The following is a 23,103-nucleotide window of genomic DNA, read 5'->3' as shown; positions in this document are numbered from 1 at the left end:
TTATTTTTTTCAATAAATACTGTAAATGTATCTTCTCTTATGATTTTCTTAACATTTTCTTTTTTCTAGCTTATTGTAAGAATACAGCATATAATACATATAACATACAAAATATGTGTTAATCGACTGTTATCATCAAGGCTTCCAGTCAACAGTAGGCTCTCAGTAATTATGTTTTTGGAAGTCAGAAGTTAGGTAGAGATTTTCAAGTGTTCGGGGCCGTTGTTCAAGGGTCAAATGTAATCTATAATAAAGGTGTTACAGTTAGGACTATCAGCTTATGGAGGGGAACCCCAGGAAGGAGTAACAGTGTAGTACGCATCGAGGAGAGCATGCCTCCCTCCAAATAAACAGGATGGTACTAACTGTATTCCAACATAACAGCACATCTAAATGTGAACCTTGAATGTTGCTGATGGTGAAGAACAAGGGTCCTCCCCTTTTCTGAGGCTCGCAGGTGTTGAAGTCTGGCCTGCCTAGAGGGCCTGGTGGGCCTGTGCAAGCCTTGTGAAGGGTGTCGAGGGCGGAGCCAGCTCCGTGGGTGTGTAGGCAATAGAGAGAATAAGCAGAAAGCGTTTCCGCATGTACCCCTGATACAGTGCTGAAGGAACAGTAACCTTTTAGCAACACTTGTTTCAAAGTTTTAAGAAATAAGAAAAACTCTAAATGGATTATGTTTTAAGAATTTCATTAATTGTAGCTGTAAAGCCGGTTAATTACTTTTCTTTCCTACTTCACTGTGCTCTTTAAATAAAGAGGCTGCCATGAAGCAAATTCAGGACTTCAAGCAACTGAGGAATGAAAAGAAAGTACTTGAAAAGGAATTTAAGAAGACACAGGTAATAGATGACAGCATGCACACTCCCTGAGTTCCCGGCCTCAGGGCCCTTCAGCGCCCTTTGTAAGTGCCGAGTCCTAATCTCACAGGAGCCAGGAATGGCCCCCCAGGGGGAAACAGTCCCAGGGCCCATTAGGCCACCCCTTGCTTAGGTCTAGAATGGCTGCACTCTGGCCCCACTTCAGACACTGACTGCTTTGTTTTCACAGGAAAGGCTTGATGAATTTTCTAAACAGAAAAATGAGAAGGGTGAGTATTCAGTTATTGCTTATTTAACAATTCTGTTTTGATACGTAGAATTCTTTTTTAACTGTTTCCCTTCCCATTTTTAGAGTTGAGACATATTGGAACACAAATTTCAAGTGATTCTTACGGAAGCATAGATAAAAGTAAGTATATTCCAAGTTCTATTTTTATTTCTATGCATCACTTGTAATGGTTTAGGAGGTTGCATGTTGCTGTAACCTATGACTGAAAATTCCAGGGCTTACTAGATGTTTCATGTAAGAAGCCATACCCATTTCATGTCTTCATTAGATCTGCCTATGTTATCACCTTCCTGCCTGATAAAATAATACAGTGAATGAAAGTGTAAACAAGCAATACTGCTTGGGAAAGGAAAACTAGTTAGAGATGTAATTTCCACACTTTTCAATTAATAAGTATAGTTTACTCATTAGGTTACAACTTATCAAGTCAGTTTATTAAATTTCTTAGGTGCCAGATGTACAGAAATAATTAAAGTCAGGCAGGAAAACTGGAGTCAAAGCCCTATTTTTGGAAGACAAGAACTTAGGAAAGGCCAAAAGTTGCAAGGAAAGCAAAGGGGCAGTCACAGAAATCACGCGGGACGTCCATCCCAGATGTTCACGTTCGCCTCTCACCACCGAGTGTGGGATCTCATAGGCGGGAGGGACTGACCCTGGACAGTGAGAGATGGGGTTTCCCCTGCGGTGTTTCTGTGCAGTGATTGTGTGACCCCTGGCCTTTCACTTCCCTTCCGTGTGCTTTCGTTCTCCATTTTTAAAAGGGAGATTCAGTTTGCTCTGCCTGTCTCTCACTTTTGACAGGGATACATTTAAAATGTAAATAATGGTATTTTCATGTCACCAAGTGTGTTATTTTTCTGTCAGATAGAAATGATTGAAGCCACTTACACTGTGTGTAGAAGTATATGGTGGCTCTTCAGAAGCCTTTGTCATCCTTTCCCCTCTGATCCGGAGCGCTGGACCATTTTTATTGTGGCCTAAGGCTTTTCCAGCTCGAGCCTTTCAGGTCCTGAGCGCTGACTTATCACTGTCGCTGTCCTCACTCCTGTGTGCTTCAGACGCTTCCTCCAACCTCTGACGTGTGAAAAGGGAGGCTTTTCATAATAGATGTTGCTGAGAGCGCTAGGGGACTTGACGGTACGGCCTTCCCAGCCACGTCACCTGTTGAGTGTAATGGTCTCTTTTGGGCAGACAGATTCGTTTTAGGATGCGGCTAGTCGTAGGCCTGACTCTTTCAGACCAAACCTCCTACCCCTCCCCACAGTTGCTGTCTGTCCTGCATGCTATTTTGTTTTCTGCAAAGAACTTGTAACTGTCACAAGTAACTTTTTTTTTTTAATCTTCCCTCACTGTGAGGGCAGGACTAGTCTGTTGTACATTTTGCTTTTTCCAAATACATAAATGAAGCCTTTAGGAATCCGCCGACTAAGCTATGGACTGTGGTAGCTTGAAATCCCAAGTCTGGTCGTATTCTCCCTGCTTTTCTCTGTTAGTTCTTGACCTCTGAAAGAGGCTTACAAGTCAGGCAGACAGGTGTTCGGTTCACTGCACTTCCCAGAAGGCTGCCTGCGCGCTGCAGCTGCCCTGCTGTTCTGTCACGTTCCAGCAACAACGGCAGACAATAAACATAGCTCTTCTTTACAGCGAAAAAGGGTTAGCGCCACTGGGGATTTTAATGAGGAGATGTGACGCATCTCCAAACTGTGACGCAGCCCCAAACTGTGGAGAAAACTGCAGCTCTCCAAAAGCACGTTTGGGTGGCAGAGCCTGCACGTCCCCACATCAGAGGCGGTAGGGAGAGGGCGAAGCAGCGGGCCATGGAGAAGGGGTGCAAAGCGTGCGACCTTCTGGGTCCAGAACCGTTTCTGGGTTTGTCCACAGGCTTCGGCCCCTAGTTTAGTTCTCCGAGTGTTAGTTATGACATGGGAGGTGCCCCTAGTGGGTGCGGGTGTCAGACAGTTGGGTAATTACGGCAGCTTTGAAGGATAGCTGCTCCTGGCCCCAGAAAATGAGACCTTTGTCTACTCCCTGTAACCCTCACAGCTGCATTCACTCTCCCTCTTCCTCTGGAGGCAGGGTCCTTATGCTCATGAAATGAGAACCTGCACCTATTGCCAAGATACAGGACTGAAAATCCAGGCTGAAGAAACGTACTCTGGCTACCAAAGATGTCCTGCCTAAACTTTCATCTGAAACTAAGGAGAAGCAGTGACAAGAAAGAAAGGCACCCAACTCAAGAAGGGCCGGTCCCCGAGGAAACAGTATGAAGTCGTGAACCAGGAGGAAGTGTTAGAAATGGAATTATAGCCTTAGAGAAGTCTGAGAACTTACGCATAGGCTGCTGCTGCTGTGAAGTTGGGAGTTGGGGCTCTGGAATATTAAAAATATGATTAGAAATATACCCACTAGAAAGGTCGAATTGTTGAATGGACAGATAGAAGATTGATTTAAGGAACCAAGAAATTTAATCTCTTAACAGAAGAGAACAAGGAAATAAAAGGCATTTGGGAAAGTACAAGAATCCGGCAGATAGAACCAGATGTCATAATAGTCGTGTACTAGGACTTGTCAGGAAGCTGATCCAGAAATGACGGAAGGAAACCCCCCAAGCAGAGCACTGGTGTGACGCCTGCATGAGAAAGGCCTCCCGAGCATTGGGCGAGGCGTTTGTGTGCTGTCTCCATCCCTGACACGTTCACTGGAATACGCTGAAAATCAAATGAAGCAGACAGATGAATATACAGGGATGGATAAAGAAATTCCAAGCAGATGCGAACTTGAAAGCTTATTGTAAGGTAAAAAAAAATAAGTCAAGCCTAGAAATGAGTTTACGTGGATTAAAAGGGAATATCTAGGTTGACTGCAGGTATAATTTTCCAAGAAGATGCTGCTGTCACAGACCAAAGAGCATGAAACTTTGTCAAGTAAAATGCTTGGAAATCCTAGGGACAAGAACCAACTTGGGTTTCATGGCGACTCGACATGTTTCTCGGAAACAGAAAGGCAGACAAAGTAGGAGATAGTATTGGAGTCATAATTGCCAGATTGGTGATTTACATATAACTCTGAAACCATAAACCTAGAATTCTTTAAAATACCTTTGAAACATATGTACTATGTTTCAAAACGGTTTACTGGACAACAAAACCTACAATCTAAAATGAGATATTTAATAAGATATTTGCAAAAGTATCTCTCCCACCCCCCCAAAAAAAACCTTTAGAAACCTACCTGGTAACTGAACACACAAACACAAACCCCTCTTGGATAACAGAAAAAATAAAAACTGAAATACTAAACTGTCGCAGAAATAAACGACAATAAGGCAACATTTATTAAATTTTTGAGCTATTGCCAATGTGGTATTCAATGGAATGATATGTGGTCTTCAGTGATTATTTTAGAAAGCAAGAATTACAGAAAAGGAATGAATAACAATGTAGGAAAATACAGCAGACACTTCAGGAAAATGGAAGGAAGGAGCTGATGAAAAGAATAACCTCAGATAATGGAATAGGAAACTAAGCAATTGATTTGGGACCATTAAAACCAATAACTGGATCTTTATAATGCCTGTGAAACCCACAGCTCCTGGCAAGTCTGATTAAGAAAGAACAAAACCCTGTAGCACCAGGACTCAGCTATCAAACCGCAGTTGGAGAATGTCTTAATCCACACATTTATATCCTGTTTGATCATGTTCATGAAATGGACCTCTTCTAGGAAAACATACCAAGTTGACTCAGAATAGTTGTTGGAAACCTGAAGAGAAAAATAACAGAAGAAATTTTTTTTAAATGGTTGAAGCTCTATCACCATAGAAGGTCCAGGTGGCTTAAAGACGGGCTCTGTAAAGCCTTCAGTGAAGACAGATGTCTTCATTATTATTATCTTACGTTGTTATTTTGTTTGTTTCAGAACTTTGGAAAATAGGGAATGCTTTCTGTCTCATTCTCTTAGACTAGTGTAACCCTAACTACCAAAGCCAGTTAACACGCACCCCCCCCCTCAAGATGCAGAGCTCTGACTGAGAAATACACAAAGGACAAGATCAAGAACTCGGATCTAGTAAATTAGAATACAGACAAACTATGAATTAAGAGTTTATCTCAGGAATACTGTAACAACTGGTTAAGGAAAATCATATGATCTTGAGTCACCATTATTAAAATATGTATTTGGTGAGGTAATACTAGGAAAACTCACTGGAACTTGAGAAGGTGGGACGTGAGAGCACAGTCATCTGTCAGGAGCAGGGCGGGTTGCTCATTGCTTCCTCTGCGTGCCGGGGGCCCCACGCAGTGCAGCAAACACGGAGGACTAACCAGGGACTCAAGCTGCCATCCTTCTAAATGGCATGACTGGGAAATCAAAAGACGCAGCTGGGAAGCACCAGTGTAGGAGCTGGGGGATGTGGTGACGTAAACAAGGAACAGACACCATACTGTTATGAACCTGTTAGAACAGTCCGTTCTCAGCGGGCAACGGAACCGTCAGACGTTGAGGAAAAGGCCTGAGAGCATGCGGTGCTGCCTCCTGAAGAGGATTCTGGGAGCCCCGGACGTGGAAACAGACATTGTGTCTCTGGGCGGAAGACTCCAGCACGAGGATGCGAATTTGCCCCAAATGTGTTTGTAAATACGCAGCCTCATTCAAAACCCCAGTGAGGTTGTCTATGGGAAGGACAGGCGATGCAAGATAGATGCTTGGAATAAGATTTTTGAAAAGGAAAAACCTGAGCAAGGCTCCTCCCCACGCAGATACACGGTCGTGATTAACAAAGCACGTACACATGGGGAAGCCAACAAGCCGATGGAGCAGGCGCGTCCAGAAACACTCAGGTGCCTTCGATTTTGCGAAAGGCAGTGTTTTGAAGGATTGGGAGAACGTGCGCGGTTCAGTTTAATGAGAGCTTCTCTTCACAGCTAAGGAAGGAAGGCGCAGATTTTTTCCTAGTTCGCTGAGAAAAGGATAGCTCTTTTTGTCAGATGGGATACAGTGAGCAAATGCTCAGTTAGGTAGGCATAGCTCTGGTTGAGCCTGCACAAGAATAGAAAAGTAACTCTTTCTTTTTCTTAAAGGTTCACTGTTTGCTGCTTTGGGTTTACCTAATAAGCAGGGATCCTGGGCAGGTCATTTAAGTAAAGGGGATTACAGTGTTTGGAAGCAGACTGGGGGGTATGTTGACTCCCAGGAGATAAGCTACTGGGTCACAAAATTTTGGACTCAAAATGGATGTGCTTCATACCCCGTGGCCGTCAGAGGTTGATTGGCTCAGGGGAGGTTGGCAGTGTCCGCTCAAACTGTCAGGCCTCTGCCCTCCGCCCTGGCCGGTCCCTGGAGCTGCATCGTGTGTGCCACACGGTTTGCCGGTGGTTCCTGTAGGGCTGCCCTCTCTCAAGCTTAGTGGTTCCGTGGAGACACTTGGCTTTAACAGGTTGGTCTGTATAGCCTCTCTAGACTGGATTAAAGATTTCGGTGATTTTAGTAAATGCTTCAGGTTAATTTAAGAACTTAAGTTCAAGGAAACTGTAATAGAACTTTGAGGCGGCCTGAAATTGCCCAACACTTAACAGTTTATTTTTAGTTGAATTTTAATTTGTGTGGGTTGTCCTTTTATGCAGATTTGACCGGAAGCTGTTGACATTTTTATGAATATTTTTAGCTTTGGAAGGTTTTTTTGGAATGTGTATTTACTAATGTGAAACTCACTTTAAAACCATAGAGTAACGTTCTACTGTTACATGACTTTCATTGGGCCTGTCTTAGTTCCAGCTGCCCCTTGACCTTTCAGTTTGAGCCAGTGGTTCTTAAACATTTTAGGAACCCAGACAGGCCCCTTTGAAAATTCATGAAAATCCCGAAGCATTTGCTTTCCTTCTATGTGATCTCTCCCCACACATACGTCTAGTTTTGTCTCCTGCCCCTTTTCGCTAAGACCATGAATGGCTTTTCTGTGACCCCTGAAGCCCCAGGTTAATGACCGCACGGCCCACTGATGGCCTGAGAGCCTCACGTGACTGAGGCGGCACCGCCCTTGCTCTGTGTACAGTACGTCGAGCCCCCATCTCTTACGTCGGTCATTGTGTCTGTGCGTCTTTCCCCAGTCCCATGTCCCTGTCTGTAGAACACTTCCGGGCCAAAGAGTTGTGTGTTCAACACACAGGTGAAGGTGACAGATGCCATTAACAAGGGGCAGCGTTGCTCTTTTGGGCCCCATTCTCCCCGCCTCAGCAAGAATAAGCCAGAAAAGCCCCAGCCTGCATTCAGCCTTCAGCGTTTGGCTGACCTTTGCGTCAGCAGCTCCCTGAATGATCCACAGCGATGGACTCTGAGGACTGTGTCTAAGTTACCTGGTTTTCTGAAGTCCTGCTAAGTCCTGATTTCACAGGACTGTCTTTTGGCCTGTGTAGACTGAGCCAAATACCATGTCTTCAATACTTTATTCTCTTCCACAGGGAAAGTAAAACTGCTTCTGAAGGAACTCTGGCTCTGCATAAACACGACACACAGAGTACCTGGTGAAGGCAGCAGATGTGTCGCAGGTGAGACAGAAGCTTCCAGAAGAGCCTGTCGTTGCCTGAAGATGCAAGTGTTTACCGCGGGCCTTGTGTGCCTTTAGTGTTTTATGTCTCCTGAGGATGGACTAAACCAGAGTGGGCACTCGTAATTACACAAAACTCCTTCCTCTTTAGTGCACCTTCCACCAAGCTCAGTACCTGTGTGTGGGTTTTCATTTTAGTAGCAGCTTTCCTCAGAGAACATGATAGGAACGGGGCGGACCCACTGAGGCCTGTCTGTGCAGTGGATGCAGAAGGCTGCAGAAAATCATTCCCGGGTTTTCATCTGTCTGCCAGGAAATCATTGAAAAATAATTGTCAATGATTTTTGATGTCATTTACCACTTCCTGTGGCTGAGATTTTAGTTACACTCTACATTCCTGGTCTCGGGACTGATGTGGGTACATACAAAGCTGTTGGGTTGTTGGAAAAGTCAGCACATTATGTTTCTGTTTTTCATTGCAAAGATGCGTCATGACTTTCCCGACAGCCCATTCTTTCCCGCCATGCCAACGGTCGTGTCGGATTATTTATTGTATGGCGCAGTAAGCTATGCATTTTCAGAGACGGACGGAATTTGTGGGATACCTGGATTTGCAGTAAAAAGTTGCAGAGGCGCACTCTCAGTTACGTTCTTCAGGACTTAAGATGTGGAAATAGGCATTAGTCTCCCGAGAGCGGATAGGGGGAGATGGCCGTCTTGCATACAATTCACATGCTTTTCAGCGTTTTTCCCCTGACTGCCGTCTCAGCTGCTATGAATCACAGATCACTGCAGACCTAAATCTGTAGGAACGGCCCACCTCTGGTTTCCCCTCAGGCGTCTGAAGGCGGCACTTCCTGAGGAAAATGTTCTCAGGAAGCTCCTGGTTCTCACTCATGTAAGGTGGCGGCCGCCAGGTTTCTCCACTGGGAAGTTACTGGTGGTTAGCTACCTTCAGGGAGACCCTGGCACTGCACGTGCTCTTTGTCTCCACCTGTGGCCCGCCGATTTTAGCAGCTAACCAGGGATCTCGTCTGCTGCAATACTGCGTGTGTCTAATCGGTCTTCGTGTATTTCCCTAATTTCTTCTGCATTTATTATAAGGAAGAGCTGTCCCTTTTCTGCCATTTATCCCTCATTTATTTCTGTCAGTGCAGGCTCATGGGTGTTTATTTTGCCCGTGCTTAGTAATTCCGTCTGTCGTGGGTATCGTTCATAGGCTCCGGCCGTCGCTGTTGGGGCGGCCCTCTGACCGGCGCGCAGGCCTTTCCGCTTTACCCGTCCTGTGTCGCGAGCATCTTTACTTTCTGGCGCTGCGAGATGGCTCAGGCTCAACTCGTTTCTCCCCTGCCTGGCCCTGTAATCAGCCACTTCTCCATCAGCCCTGACTCCTTCTGTAAAGCGTATTTTTACAGCTTTCAAATATGACAGATAGGTATTTCTGATTATTTCCCAGGACACTCCTGTCCTTGCTCCTTATTAGCACCACTGCAGGTCACCAAAATTGAGACCCAGAAAACATTGGCTTTTTTTTTTAATTAGTTTCAAGCATTGCCTTTATAGTCATTCTTCTGTTGCTGTATAGCAAAAAGTATTTATGTGACCTTGTTCCTTAATTAGAGCATTATACAATAGGATCGTGGGGTAGGCTTGGTGTCTTGACTTCAGATCGCTTTTCAGTCAGAGAAAAGAGTGTTTCCTGTCAGCCTGCACGCAGGAAGCTGTCTCTCCCGTGCACTGCCGGCTGTATGGGCAGGGTCACGGGCCATCCAGGCCAGCGGCCCTATGGAGCGCTCATGGACACCCCTCCGTCCCTCGCCCCTCTCCCCTCGGTCCTGTCTGTCGCGAGTGAAGCTTACGGGAAATGCGCTGAGGTGCTGCAGGAGGTCCTGGGGGCAGGGTCGGTGTCGTTAAATTATGTTTCTATTTAGACTTGCTATTGCAAGTATTTTTAACTGGTAGGATAGGGTGAGGATTTTTAAAGTTTTCTTGATATTGTAAATATTTGATATTTACATTTTCCCCACAGAAAGGCCTGTCCAAGAAGAACCCCGACCCAGCCAGCCCAGGGAGGCTGGGGTGCCGGCTGCGGGAGGACGCGGCCCCCTGAAAGCCTCGGCCGTGCAGACATGCCTGGCGGAGCTGTCCATGGAGATCGAGGGCGACTTCTCTGCATGCGAGAGTGTGGGAGGAGAGGGGCCCTCCGCAGGGGCTCCCCGGGACGAGCACTGGCATCGCGGGGTTTTAACAAAGCACGGGCACAGTTCTGCCTTCTCCGACCACGACCACCTTTTTGATGAGGACCTTCAGGCCGCCGTGGACTTCTTCAAACTGCCCCCGCCTCTCCTGTCGCCTGTGCCATCTCCCCCTCTGGGGTCGCCCCTGGGCACACTGCCGTCTGCGCTGGCACCCGTGAGTTTGCACTTTGAATCTGAGTCGCCAGGCAGGTACCATGGCTGTCCTAGTGCATTAGCCAGACTCCGCGAGCGTTCCCGGTCCTCAAACCCGTTCGTTAGGGAGCAGCGAGGAGCGGGTAGGGCATGCAGGGCGTGGCTTCGCGCGCTCTGTGTTCTGCTTGCAGTTCTGTCTTTCTCCACGAGCGAGTTAGTGTTCTGCGGGAGGAATGTGTCTTAGTTGTTTGTTCTTATCTCCATGCCTGGCACTTAGCAGATCTGGAAAGAGTGAATTAAATACGTATTTGCAGGCATGGCGGTTTCTGAGATGGGCATATCCATGTCCGTAGCATGCATTCACCCAGGATGCTGAATTCCCCTCTTCCACTTGATGAATTCATCATCTTTTTGTGTGTTTGCACAATGGTTTATCAGAATTCCTTAGGACGCCAGTCTTCCTAAAGCAGATTTCTGTACTTTTTGGCTTAAGGAGCAGATAAAAGACGCCACTGAGTCACTGCCTTCGTTCAGGAAACGTGACTCACGTCTGCTGTGTTCTGGACACCGTGCTAGGCAGAGGTGACATAGGGTGTGGTGCCGTGTAGTTGCACCTTGTGTGGCAGCCGGACCAAGGGACAGGCCTGGGTAGAGTGCTGCAGTGTTGGAGACATAGCCTGAAGGAAGGGGCCCAGAAGGGGCTTCGTCCTGGTGGAGGAGGCCACGGGGGGCCGTGGTGGGGACTCAGGAAGGTGGGTCTCAGATGGGTGTGGAAGAGGGGGCGCTGCAGATGGGCTTGCTGTTCACACCAAGAGAGAGCTTTATGCTGGGGGCCGTTCACACAGACCGGGGCCTCCAGGGCCACGCGTGTCCTGAGGACTTTCCATTTGCTCCTGACGGAGCCGTAGAAGTGTCCCCGATGGCAGATTTCATTCGCAAGCTTCACGTTAGTCACAGTGTGAGTGAGTAGGGAGCGGAGTGTTCAGGAAAGAGCAACACCGTGGACAGGAAGTGGTTTGCTCAGCGGCCTCCTTCATACTGACACGCAGCCCACAGCGGCGTTGGGGTCAGAGGGTTGGGCGGTTTGAAAAGTTACGAGGTCGAAGGATCAGCCTTCAGTGAGATTTTCAGCGGTGCTTAGGGGCGCTGGGGGATCAAGGATGCTGGAAAATAACAAATACAAGAAGAAGCCCTACTTGAGCGGGAAGATAACGTGTAAAATGTTAGTCCCTAGGTGCGTTGGGATTTCCAGGCGGGCATATGCGATGTGCATTTTAGATCCACGGGCATGGTGGCTTGGCGGGGCCTGGTGGGACACAGGCGTTGAGGACGTGTTAGCATTTGGGTGCAGCAGAGGCCACAGCTCTGATTTCATTTAAAGAATGTGCAGAGGAGGAGGGTGGGGTCCCAGACAGACCCCTGGGGACCTGTCAGTACATACAGGACCAGGTAGAAAAGAGGAGGAGGGAAGGAGATGGAAGATGGCTGGCAGGACGGTGGAGGAAACCCAGGAGCTGCCGGGACTATAGAACTCCGGGGGGGCGGACAATATGGAGGAGGAGCAAGGCTGTGAGCAGAGGCCCCTGCCCAGCCCACCATCTCCCTTTCTGAGCGGGAGGCCTGCAGTCGACGAGTTAGCTCACTGGTGGGTCACGTGTGATGCTGGAAGTTAGCCCGAGACAGGAGTGGGCTGGCGGGGGTCGTGGGTTTTCTGAAGCATTGCATAGGCTGTGGAGGGGTGGAACAGGCTACCATTTCATTGACTAACAGTCACTCGTTTACTTTTAAGGAGACCTACTTTGGAGAGTACGCGGATTCCAGTGACGATGACTCGGCCCAGCACAGAAACTCTGCTGAGTCTGTCTCAGAAGCTGAGGCACCAGATGCGCAGGACTGTCCGGGGTCCTCCAGAAAAACGAAAGGACATGGCTCATGGGCCAGAAAGCTCAGATCACGTGAAGCCGTCCGGGTTCCAAATGCGTCGGAAGTAAACGAAGTGACAGCTGTGGGGTTTGGGACATTGACAACAACACTAAGGGAACCTCCAGCCACGTACTCCTTGGCTCGTGAGAAACACTGGACAGTGTCACCTCCACTCACAAGCGATAGACACAGAGGCATGGTAGACGAGGCTGAACAACAGCGAGAGGGCAGGGAGACGGATAAGTCAGTGCAGACCGAGGGCGTGCTTCATAAACCCATCGGGAGGGCGCGGGTTGAAAAGGTGTCTGGCAGCCTCGCCCAGGAGCAGGAAGCGGCCCTCAGGAAGTCAGACCTGCGTTCTTGCCCCCTTGGCCAGAGGCCATTAAATGAACTCGTGGGCTCTGAAGGAAAAACCCTGTTATCTAAAATGGTGGGATCACCCAAATCAGACTTTACTCAGTGGATACCAACGAATGAAGTCACTTCTGAATCGGACCGTGCCTCCGTTTCTGACCATCTTCGGGGAATAGCCAGAGAACCGGAAAAGGAGAGAGGACCTATGCAAGGGTTCGTGCTGGGACAGTCACCTGAGCCGGAAGAAGACGCAGGTGACGTCATGGATACGACAGGGTGTGATGTCGGCGTCAGGTTTCCTTCCTGTACCTCGGGAGCGCCGTCTGCCTACCGTCATCCTCAGTGTGGTGACGAGACACATGTTTCCGCCGAAGTGTGTCATTCAGAGCAAAAGTTACAGGCCGGAACTTCAAACACAGCGAGTCTGCAGCCTGAGCCACCAGCGTGTTCTATAGGAGAAGACGCGCCAGGGAGCAGCGCCTGGGCTTTGTGCCCCGAATTTCACGGGCCGAGTAGCAGTGAGGTGGAATGTGCAGAAGCTGTGAAAGGCGCGGCCCAGGTGTGCACACTCCCTCCGTCAGTGTTTGCGAAGGCCGCGAAAGGTGGGCAGGGTGAAGGCCAAGGTCTGCAAGTGGGGCTCACGCCGAGTCAGTCAGATTTCACACCACTAGTGGAGTCTCAGTCCGGCTTGATCAAGCATGTTTTTGGCTTTGTCAGAAGCACTTCCTGGCACCATAGTGATCTTTTGAGGAGAGGCAGTGAAGAAAGGCTGAGAGCTAAGTCAGAACATGAACAAGAGACCCATCATCAGTTACAAAAGGCATTGGTCCCCTTGGAAACCAGGGGGTCAGCGTCCAAGCCCGAGCTCGCTAGAGAAAGTGCCGGTGCTGTGCGGCTCGGGGCTGTTGCCTCCTTGCTGCCGAACCAAGTGTCAGTGATCACCAAGCAGGCCAGACCGGAGAGGACGCACGGTGCTCCGTCCGAGCCCTTGATCCTGCCCACGAGCGAGCCTGCCTCGGCGACAGAAGTCAGTACCGGGACTGGATACGTGTCATCTGGAGCGAGATGTGGGGAGGGAGAGGACGCAGCGCAGGAAGTCCAGGAGGCGGGTCCTCTGGAAAGGGCCGCACCAGGCGTCTCCCCTTCTTGGAGGAAACTCGAGCTGGAGTTTCCAGGTGGTTCTTCATCAGTAGAAAATTCTCATCCCACAAATAGCAAATTACCTTTCTTTTCTGAAAACTGCCCCGTCCCAAACCAAGACGTCGTGACGGAGCCCGCAGTGCAGGAAGAGATGCAGAAGCAGAGGCCGCGTCCGAATGCCACAAACCCGGACTCGTCCGGGATGGATGGAGACCAGTGTCCGGCCGCAGGAATGGCAGCGTCGGAAGGCTGTCCCGCTGAAGACGCGCCCTGTGGAGGCAGAGCGGGGCCTGGTGGGGAAGGCGCGGCCCTTGCCGAGGACAGTCCCCGTGTGCGGCAGAGCCCAGAGCGGCCCGAGCAGCTGCTGTCGCCGAGTCCTGGCGGTGTGCGCTGTGAAAGCCCAGGCCCCACAGCCGCTGCCTTTCCTTCAGCGACTGGCAGGAAACATGACGACACCCATGCTGTCCCCCAAGGGAGCCTCTCTCGCCCTCTGTACTGTTACACAGGCATCCGGGAGGCAGGAGGCGGCGACACGGAGGGGGACAGCGAGGCCCCTAGCTGCAGTGAGGGTGAAAACGAGGCTGAAGCCGTGCCAGGGAGTGCTGCCCAGGCGCCCAGGACAGACTTCGAAGCTGCGGGTGCCGGTGCCGCTGAGCCCAGACCTGCCACCGAGCTGGGCTGCCTGACCTCGGCTCTGCGGGACTGCAACATCAGCACCCTCCCTGAGACGGACGGACTGTCCACGTCGGAGGTGGTGCAGTTTCTTGAGAGTTGTCAGTTGAGAGATTATAGTTCAGGGGACTCTGTTTCAGAATGTTCTAGCAAAGAAACCCTAAACAAAGATATGAACGGAGAGTTAAAGCAAAGTGGAAAAACAGGAGCAAAATGCAGGAAGCAACTCGGTGAACAGGAAGCGCTGGAAACCTGTGGCGAGCAGTGGCTTGAGTCAGAGGATGAGGAGGGCTCTTTACGGAGCGCCAGTCGGCTCGCCCAGTGCGCTCTGGAGACGCTGTCCGAGGTGCTGAGCAAGCTCGGGCAGGAGCTGCAGCCCGACGACCCTGAGGACGTGAGCAGGCCCGAGGCCGCGGACGTGCTGCTCCTCAGTGTCGGGCAGGACGGCCCGACGAGTGAACTCGCGCAAGAGCACGTCTCAGCCCCAGAAACAAGCAGCCCCTCGTCGCCTCCGTCAGACCTCCCCCTGCCCGTGGTTGGCCTGGATGCCGAGGGCACTTCTCCCGCTACTGGGACATCCAGTGACAAAAACACTCAGAACAGACCTGAGGGTCTCTCAGACATGACCAGGCCGATCGACAGTGGGGACACGGTCCTGTCAGAACTGGCGGAGCCCCCACCCCAGGGCTGTGGCTCTGGAGCAGGACAGATAGCCGAGCACAGTGCTGGCTGTGAGGCGGAGAGGACGTTTCAGTGTCAGATCTCCACAGTGACCTCCGAAGTTATAAATGTGCTGATAAATAAGGACCAAAATCTAGTCATTGAAAAGGGGGACAACTGGACCATCATAAATGGGGTGGCACTCGTGCCAGATGGGGACCAGGTGATCCTGTGTGACGCACCCGGAGACGCCCAAGGCTCCCCGGAGGGAGGAAGGCTGGCAGCTGGCCTCGTTTCCGCGGCTCCCGCGGAGAGATCCCCAGACGCCGCTGACGCCGGCTCTCCGTTGCAGGAGCCCCCGTGCGGCGGCAGCCTCCCATGTGCCCAAGAGGAGAGTCCCAGCAGTGGCCCGAGCTCCAACTTTGATAAAAGCCGTCTGCGGAACAGGCCTGTGAAACCCAGTGTGAGGATTAATTCTGAAATATACGATCAGGTCTTTGAGTCTCAGATCGTTGCGTCTGATCACACGTATTATAACTCGAAACTAGAACCATTTGGCAAAACCAAGACTCGATCGAAGATTTCAAACAAAGATCAGTCAAACAAACTGGCAAAGACTTCAGCGTCCAGCAGAGTTGAAAGTAATCCGAGTGAAGTGTCCCGGTCACCTTCAGGGGACAGAGGTAACGCAAAAGCTCCGAGACACCCGCCTCAGCCCGTTCTCGCCAGCGCCGACACGTCTACTCCCACAGATTATTCTGCCGACACTCTGAGCCAAATTCGGCAGGAGGTGGGGCCTCCCCTGCCGCCCCTGCTTGCTCCTTTGATCGCCACGCCCCCCAGGACTTCGCGCCCCGTCTCCCCCCTGATATCCAGTTCCAGTCCCTCCTCACCCACCTCTCCTGCGGGCCGGCTCTCTCCATTGTGCGACATCCCAGTGCCGCCCATGACGTCTTTGCTGGAAGACCCGGCACCCGTCTCCCCTCTGTGCACACCCCTGTCCCCGTCCGCCGTACCCACCGGGGAGAGGACGCTGTCCTCCCCTTTGCAGTTTTGTGCTGCGACCCCAAAGCACGCCCTTCCCGTGCCCGGCCGGCTGCCCCCCTGCGCGTCGGCCCACGCTGCCGTGGCCGGGCCCCAGGAGAACTCCGTGAAAATCCTCGACACCATGTACCCGGAGCTGTCAGCCAGAGCCCGCACCCTCAGTATCCTCAAAGGTAATATTCAGCTGGCGCGGGGGACGCCTGCTGCCCGGCAGGATTTGCCGGGGCCCGTCAGCGCCATCACAGGGTTCAAAGCCATCACGTCCACCTCCACCGCCTTTGTCAAAACGGGGGGCAGCTCTGGTGGTGACTGTAACCAGGAGAAGCCGAGAGACCTGGGGACACCACAGGATTCAGGGGGTAAGAGGGCCCTGTCGGTGTGTACACTGAGGAGCGCTAAAAGGCTGCGCCTGGACAGCGGGTCCCCAGACCCGGAAACGGGGAGCGCCAACGCAGAAGGCATCCACAAGCACCCCCGCAGGGACCTCCCTCAAGCTGAGGTCACAGCGACCGCTGAGGACCTGGCGTCTGTGCCGGCTGCTGGAGCAGCTTCCCACCCGTCCCCGAACCCCAGAGAAACTGTGGAGTCGCATGACCAAGCCATCGCTGACGCCCTGAAGAAGATCGCGGGGTCCTGCTTTGACCTGCTGCCCGTCATCCGCAGCCATGTGTACGTGGGGAACATCTCCAAAAAGCCTGTCCTGAGGGACGAGGAGAAGGAAGTCATCTATGAGTTCAGTACAGCAAAGAAGGTACGTGGCCTGTCCTCAGCCTGGGGCAGGCCGCCGGGGGCAGCAGCCTGGCGGAGGGCCCCAGCCGGAGCTGCAGCTCAGAGCCTGACACTCCCCATGCCAGCACTGGCCTGCACTTCATTTCTAGCCAGGATTTTGTACATTTGAGATGTGAAAAGACTAAGAGATTGGGTAATTTGTATTCGTCAAATAACTTGAAATCTTAAAACAGCAAAAGTATCTGTCGGGACAAAAATTGCACATTTCCCATTGATTCGGCTTGGTAAAGGCTCGAAATGATTTGCAGCAGATGATTACCATGTGATGGAGCCTTTCTTTCCTGTGCCCAGGGTCACACGACGTTTATGAGTCTGAGTCTCACAAGCAGCAGGGGTTCCCCTCGCTTCCCGAATGTGCCTATCATCCCACAAGAGCGGTGCTCGGGCTTAGGATGGGGCGGCTTGTGCAGACGTACGTGCAGTTCGCTGGGACTTGCATTCCTAGCTCATTCCTAACTTCCCGTGCTGACACCTGCGTTGATGGTTTCCAGGGTCGCACGGATCCTGCTTCAGCGGTTATGTGCACGTCCTCAGAGTCACGGCTATAGGTCTCTTACTCAGAAAGCATTCAGGGCAGTGTAGGTAACTTGGAGAAAGCTTGTTTTCAAATGGACGAATGTGTCAGATTTTAGTCTCCGTTTCCTAAGAAAGGAAAACATTACCTGGTGTTTTAAGATCTGACAGGATAAAATGCGTAGCGTGCACTGGGGTTGAAAGAACAGGAAGCGGGGAGTAGGGTAGAGAGGGCTTAATACACACACATAGTTGTAGCAGAATCTAGACATGTAACTGGTTGGTGTGGTGATGACAACGGGCTGCCAGGTGTGCTCAGACCTGCCACCTGTGACTGCAGGAAGCCTGCAGTGTGGGTTTCTCCCCCAGAGCCCCTCCTCGCCTGCTGAGCAGGTTGTGACCGGTTGCTGCCGTCTGCAGCCTTCTGATAGAGAGCCGGTCTCACTTTGCCAGGAGGTACTGAATTTTGCAACATGTAGCTAGTTTTTAGTAGCCTAAAGATAAATATGTCACTTTGCCTCTTTTTTGTGGTTTTTCCCCTCCAGCACTTAGCAGAGTGCTTGCTTCACTCTATTCTCTCAGAACTGAAACTTCAGAAAGGATCTCTGGAGCCCAATTACATCCACGCTCTCTGCAGAGTGTACGTGGGCCTGTGCCGGCAGCTTGGCGACGTGGAGCGAGCACGCTTGTTCTGCTACAGCCTCCTTAAGGAAGGTACGTCCGCGGTGCCATCACCCGTCGCGTTTACCTCCTTCCACTCGGACCTGTGTTTCCAGCTAAGTGATCGCTGTGGAGCTTCTCAAATCACGTTACATGTTTGTACGTTACCAGTGGGTATGAGCAGCCTTAGCTGTATCTGGGTGTGTCTTAGTCCCACTAGGACAATTTCTGGGACTTAAGCCTGCTTGTGTCAGCATTTCACTGGCGTAGAGTAGGGGATCTCCCGTTACTGTGCATTTGTTTATTCCTTGTGCAGCTGCTTTAGAAGCACAGATAGTCGACGCAGGCTAAGGGATGATTTAAAGTGAGTGACAGACCACACTGCTCTGTCACCAGCTGGGAAGGGCAGAAACAGTAAGATGGATTGAGCTCGTTAAAAGAAGAAAACATCACAGAGAAATTGGCAGGAGGGCTGTGCTTTGCTTCTCTTTTCCTTTTACTACCATGTCGTCAGCCCCTGCTAATGACTGTGAGAAGTCATTCTTCATTGTGTCAGGTCCCAGGTGGAGGCACTTTTAACTAGTGAAATGACATACCAGTGCAGCTTAATGCAGAAAGTTTTACCTAGGCGGCAGCGATGCCTGTCCTTGCACTACCGCAATGTTTACGGGCTTACACATCAGGGTGGGCGAGTGTGTGCATCACTTTAGAGTTGGGAACGAGGCTGCTCTGGCTTTTGCCCTCTTCATTTCTTTATTTACTCTTTTAGTCACTGATTTATTCAACAAATAGTTACGGGGCGCATGCTAGGTATCAGGGCTTCGATGGGGACCAAAGCAGACGTAGACAGGCCCATCTGGTGGGGTCAGTCCGTGTGACACTGCACAAGCACACGTTGGGCAGTCAGTGGTGGGCAGTAGGAGGGAGGCGGGCCCTGCAGAGTGCACGCTGCGTTTCTGGCTCTCCTCCGAGACCCCCGGCCCCTCACCTCAGGCCTGTCTCAGGAAGCTTTCCCGGCAGCCTTGTCACGGCTCACCCGGTGACATCACATACCCCTCGGTCATTCTTTGCCCTCCGTCCCTTTCCTTATGCACTCACCCTGCTACATTGTGCTCCAACCTCTCCGTTCCTTGTCACGCCCTTCCATGGGAGTGCATGCTCTGGAAGGACAGGAACCTCGTTAGCCTTGTTCCTGCTCTGCCCCCTCCCCAGAAAAGCGCGCTGTACACAGCCTTCTCTGCCCACTGAATGGGCTGCCCTGTGGGGGGAGGGATTGAGGGCATCTGAGGGGTCGGAGAAGCTTTCCTATCAGAGTGACTAGAGCTTGAGATGTGACGATGCAGAAGGATACATCCTAAGTTTAGAAAAGTGAGGAGCATGTTCCAGACGGAGGGGACGTGGGAAGACGTCCTGGGCCACGAGGAAGTCTAACCAGATGAACGCAAGATTTCCAAAGTAACAGATCCAAATAGTGCGGTGAGTTCATGCTTTGAGTTACCCACTCTGTAAACACAAGGCCATGTTAGATAAAACGGGACAGAAAAAACAACATGTGGCTTCATGCCAAACAGGACACAGCTCTTCACCTTGACTGGTAAAACCACACTACAGCACGCTATGAGAGTTTCTTATAAAATTAAAACCTTATCATCTGACCCAGAAATTTCACTCCCAGGTACGTATTCAGCAGAAATAGAGACATGCCTCACGTGGACTAGTGCATAGACATTCATAACATCTTAATCCACGATAGCCCGTGGCTGGAAACGTGTCCATCGGCAGGTGAGGGGTAAGCCCTTGAGCACTGAGCCTTACAGAGGAGCGGACCCCGACGTGTGCAGCCCCGTGGCTGAACCACACACAGGGCCCTCGGACACCATTCAGAGAGGGTACCTGTGCTCCATGTCAGTGAGGCGGGCTGACAAGAGTGGCGGTCAGAGGTCAGCTGCTGCGCCTGGGATGCAGTGATCCCTAGGAAGGCTCACTGGAAGTGGGGTGCTGGCCGTGTTCTGTGTACTGATTGTGGTGGAGATCACGTGGGTGTATTTCATGTGTCAAAATTCCTCAGACTGCTTAAAAAGAGCGTATTTCAGTGTATGGACACTACGAGGTGTGGTCAAAACATGGTGAGTGCTGCTGCCGAGTGCCATCCAACGAAAGGCAGGGATCTTCAATATGGGAAGTGGCTCATCAAACCTTAGTAACTGTGGCAAGTTTCAGCTTGTTCAGTGCAGTCACTCGGGTGTGAGCTACGGTTGAGAGGAGGTATGTTTTAAAGTGTGCTGTAAATCATCCTCCATCATGACAACGCTCCGTGTCACACATCGCTTCTGGCATATGGCAATTTCTGTCAAATAAAATCATTACAGTGTGTCTTCATCTTATTCACCGGATCTGGCACCATGTGACTTCTGGCTCTTCCCCAAAGTCAAAATGATTCCGGACATCGAGGCAGTCATGACAGGTCAACTAAAGACACTCATGAAAGTGGACTTCCAGAACTGCTTCAGAAAGTGGCAGGAACAATGGGATAAGTGTATTCAAAGTGAGGGAGGGGGAGTATTTTGAGGGGGATTAATGGCAACGTGTCTTTTGCTATAATAAATTTTTTATTTAAACATTCACCATGTTTCTTTATCATACTTCGTACGCGTCTGTTAAGTTGATTGAACAGACAAAAGACAGCAGTGTAGGAGCAGGTAGTTACAACTGAAGGATTATCATCCGTAATGTATAAAACCTGTATCTTCAACCCAAAGCCGCATGTGCTCTACAAGCAAGTTCTCTTGTAAATGCAGGAAAAGTGGCCTGAAGTGGCAGGAGCCCAGTGGGAGCGCTTTGGGGTTGGGGCGGGCTGGAGAGAGGACAGTTGCCTCATCCCCATGTTTTAGAGTTGATTGCTCTTTTCATACAGTGGTGTATATCCATGTGTTACGTTTCATTTTTAATTAGAGAATGTTCACCAAAGGGGAGAGGCGGGGAAGAGAGAAGACTTTGAAATACCTGCAACGCTTCAGCTGGAGGAGGCTTTACAAGGCCACGTGGAATTATTAAAATGAGTTCTTAGCATGTAATTCATTCTCTCGATCAGACATAAAGGCTCATTATCTTATTTTCTTTCTTACAGATTTCCCAGAGTCGGAAAAGCTGACTTTGTTCATTGCAAACATGTGGCACGACGTGTTTGTCTCGCAGTCGGTGATCAGTAAGGCGATGCAGCTAGTTGCCAGGCAGCGCGCTCGGGGCGAGGTGCTGAGCTGCCTGCGGGCTTTCCTCAGCTGGGAGAAGGTGAGGGCTGCTGGAGAGACAGTAGGGTTTGCTCCTGTGTCCGTGATAGGCGCTTTGCAAATGATGTTCTTTGCATGAGATTCTTTAAAATATCATCTTAGTCTAAACTTTTGCGTTTCATTCATTGAGTATGCATGAGGCCCTTTGGGAAGACCTGTGTACTCTGTGAATTTAACACGGTTTATTCTGTGCACTGATGTGCGACTGATGAAACCCATACATATTCAGGTATGTGTCAGTGCTCCGAGGAGAGATGCAAACCATCTGCTTCTACAGGTGCTCAGAGAGGTGGGAAAATGGGTACTCAGCTCCTTCCTGTTACGGTTTTCCTGAATCTCGCTTTCTGTACTTTTCTTTCTAGTTGACGGAATTTGTGTTTGTTCTAAGTATTTTTTCACGTTTTACATATTGTTTTCTTTAGTAACTGATGCGCTAATAATAGTATCTAGATTAGTGTTTTAGTATTTTTTGATGTTAATGTTATTAGACTTATTTTCTTACAAACAGTAAAGGAAAGGGTTTTTGGACAAAAGTTAGGAAAATATTGAAAAGCAACTTTGTAATCATCTCTTCAACAACACGTCTGGACAAACCAGAGTGTGTTTGTGTGTGCTGCTGTCAGAAGAGCCCCCATTTCCTCCCCTTCCCCCTCCCTCAGGTGGCTCAGGGGCTGCCTGGCCCCTGTGTGGTCCTCCACTGGGCACAGGTGCCTCTCCTTCAGCCAGTTCAGGAGGAAACCAGATGTGAACATTTGATAGTAGAGACAGTATCTGTGAAGAACATAGAATTTTCATAAATGTAATTACCCTGTGCCATACCAAATAAACATACAAAGTCAAAGCTTTAAAAAATGAGGGATCCTTTGGAGGGGAAATTCCATTATGGTACAAGACTTCCAAATTCCCTTACAGAGTTCAACAAATCTGATAGACAGAAATCAGTACAGAAGTAGTGGAATTCAGTAATATAAAAGGAAAACTTGAATGAAGAATGGGTATTTTTTTCTTATGTCTGTGGTACATTTATAAAAACCAGTCATGAGTTTGGCGGCATGAAAAGCTTAATTTTAAAAAAGTAAAGATTCTACACTCAAAATTCTTTGGTAATAATGCAATAAAATTAGACATAAGTAATTCAAAGATTCCATAAAAATTCTATAAAAATTACTTAGAAATTCAGATACACAGTCCTGGACAACCTGGGAATAAATATAAACTTAAATAAAAGTAAAGTCACAATCTTTAACACGTCATTGAAAAGGAAAACCTTTCATACCAAAGATCTCTAGTTTTTGGAAAACCTATACTCATTAAAATAGTTTAACTAAACATCTTTATTATTAAATTAATGATAAAGTTGGCTAATAATTATCTTTAAAATTAAAAATCTGAGATGGAATCTAGGAAAAATGAATATACTTTAAAAAGTATTAGTAATCAAGTAGAACAAACATGGGGAAAAAATCATTGCTTTAAAAATATGGACAAAACCGATAACCCAAGCTCAGATTATTGAAAAAAGAGAAGAGCAAAAATATCCAAGATTTCAGCTAAGAAAGAAGACGCAGCTACAGATCCAGGACAACGACTGAGAAGACTGTGGCCTGAAAATCTAGCAACAGATTCTGCAACCTAGAAGATGTTTTAGTAAAGTAAAACTTACCAAAATTGCTTTTAGGGGTAGAACACTTGAATAGAGCAGTTGTTTTCGGTTATCATAGAAGAGGCTGAAAAGATGACTAGAGATATACAAAAAAACACATACAGGTTCCACCTGAATTCTGTCTCATCTTGAAAGCATCTGGTGATTCCATCTTTTTTCAGGTATTGGAAAAGATTGAGAACTCCCTGTTCATTTTTAATAACAGAAACCAATAAAAAACAACACAAGAAAGAAAAAACTTATAACTCCACTGTAGGTATGTACCTGAGAGAAGTCACCTTTGTGTCCACACAGAACGTGTACATGAACGTTCATAGCAGTGTTATTAACTAGCTTCACGCTGGAAGCAACCTAGAT

At 49.3% G+C, this 23,103-nt stretch overlaps 1 protein-coding gene across 4 annotated transcripts in view; it reads left to right on the top strand.

The window, feature by feature from the left end:
- ICE1 (interactor of little elongation complex ELL subunit 1) overlaps positions 1-23,103 on the top strand; it is a 51,243-nt gene that overhangs the window by 19,192 nt on the left and 8,948 nt on the right. For all 4 annotated transcript variants that reach the window (XM_019653050.1, XM_019653049.1, XM_019653048.1 and 1 more), the window contains 8 exons: positions 757-839; positions 1,048-1,087; positions 1,171-1,227; positions 7,566-7,652; positions 9,681-10,063; positions 11,831-16,585; positions 17,682-17,850; positions 20,924-21,084. In XM_019653050.1, coding sequence (XP_019508595.1) covers positions 757-839; positions 1,048-1,087; positions 1,171-1,227; positions 7,566-7,652; positions 9,681-10,063; positions 11,831-16,585; positions 17,682-17,850; positions 20,924-21,084 — 5,735 coding nt within the window. The remainder of the gene's footprint in view (positions 1-756; positions 840-1,047; positions 1,088-1,170; positions 1,228-7,565; positions 7,653-9,680; positions 10,064-11,830; positions 16,586-17,681; positions 17,851-20,923; positions 21,085-23,103) is intronic.

The sequence above is a fragment of the Hipposideros armiger genome, unplaced genomic scaffold, assembly GCF_001890085.2.
Source record: "Hipposideros armiger isolate ML-2016 unplaced genomic scaffold, ASM189008v1 scaffold_193, whole genome shotgun sequence".
NCBI lineage: Eukaryota > Metazoa > Chordata > Mammalia > Chiroptera > Hipposideridae > Hipposideros > Hipposideros armiger.
Note: the sequence above shows the minus strand (reverse complement) of the source record. Positions and strands in the feature narration are given on the sequence as shown.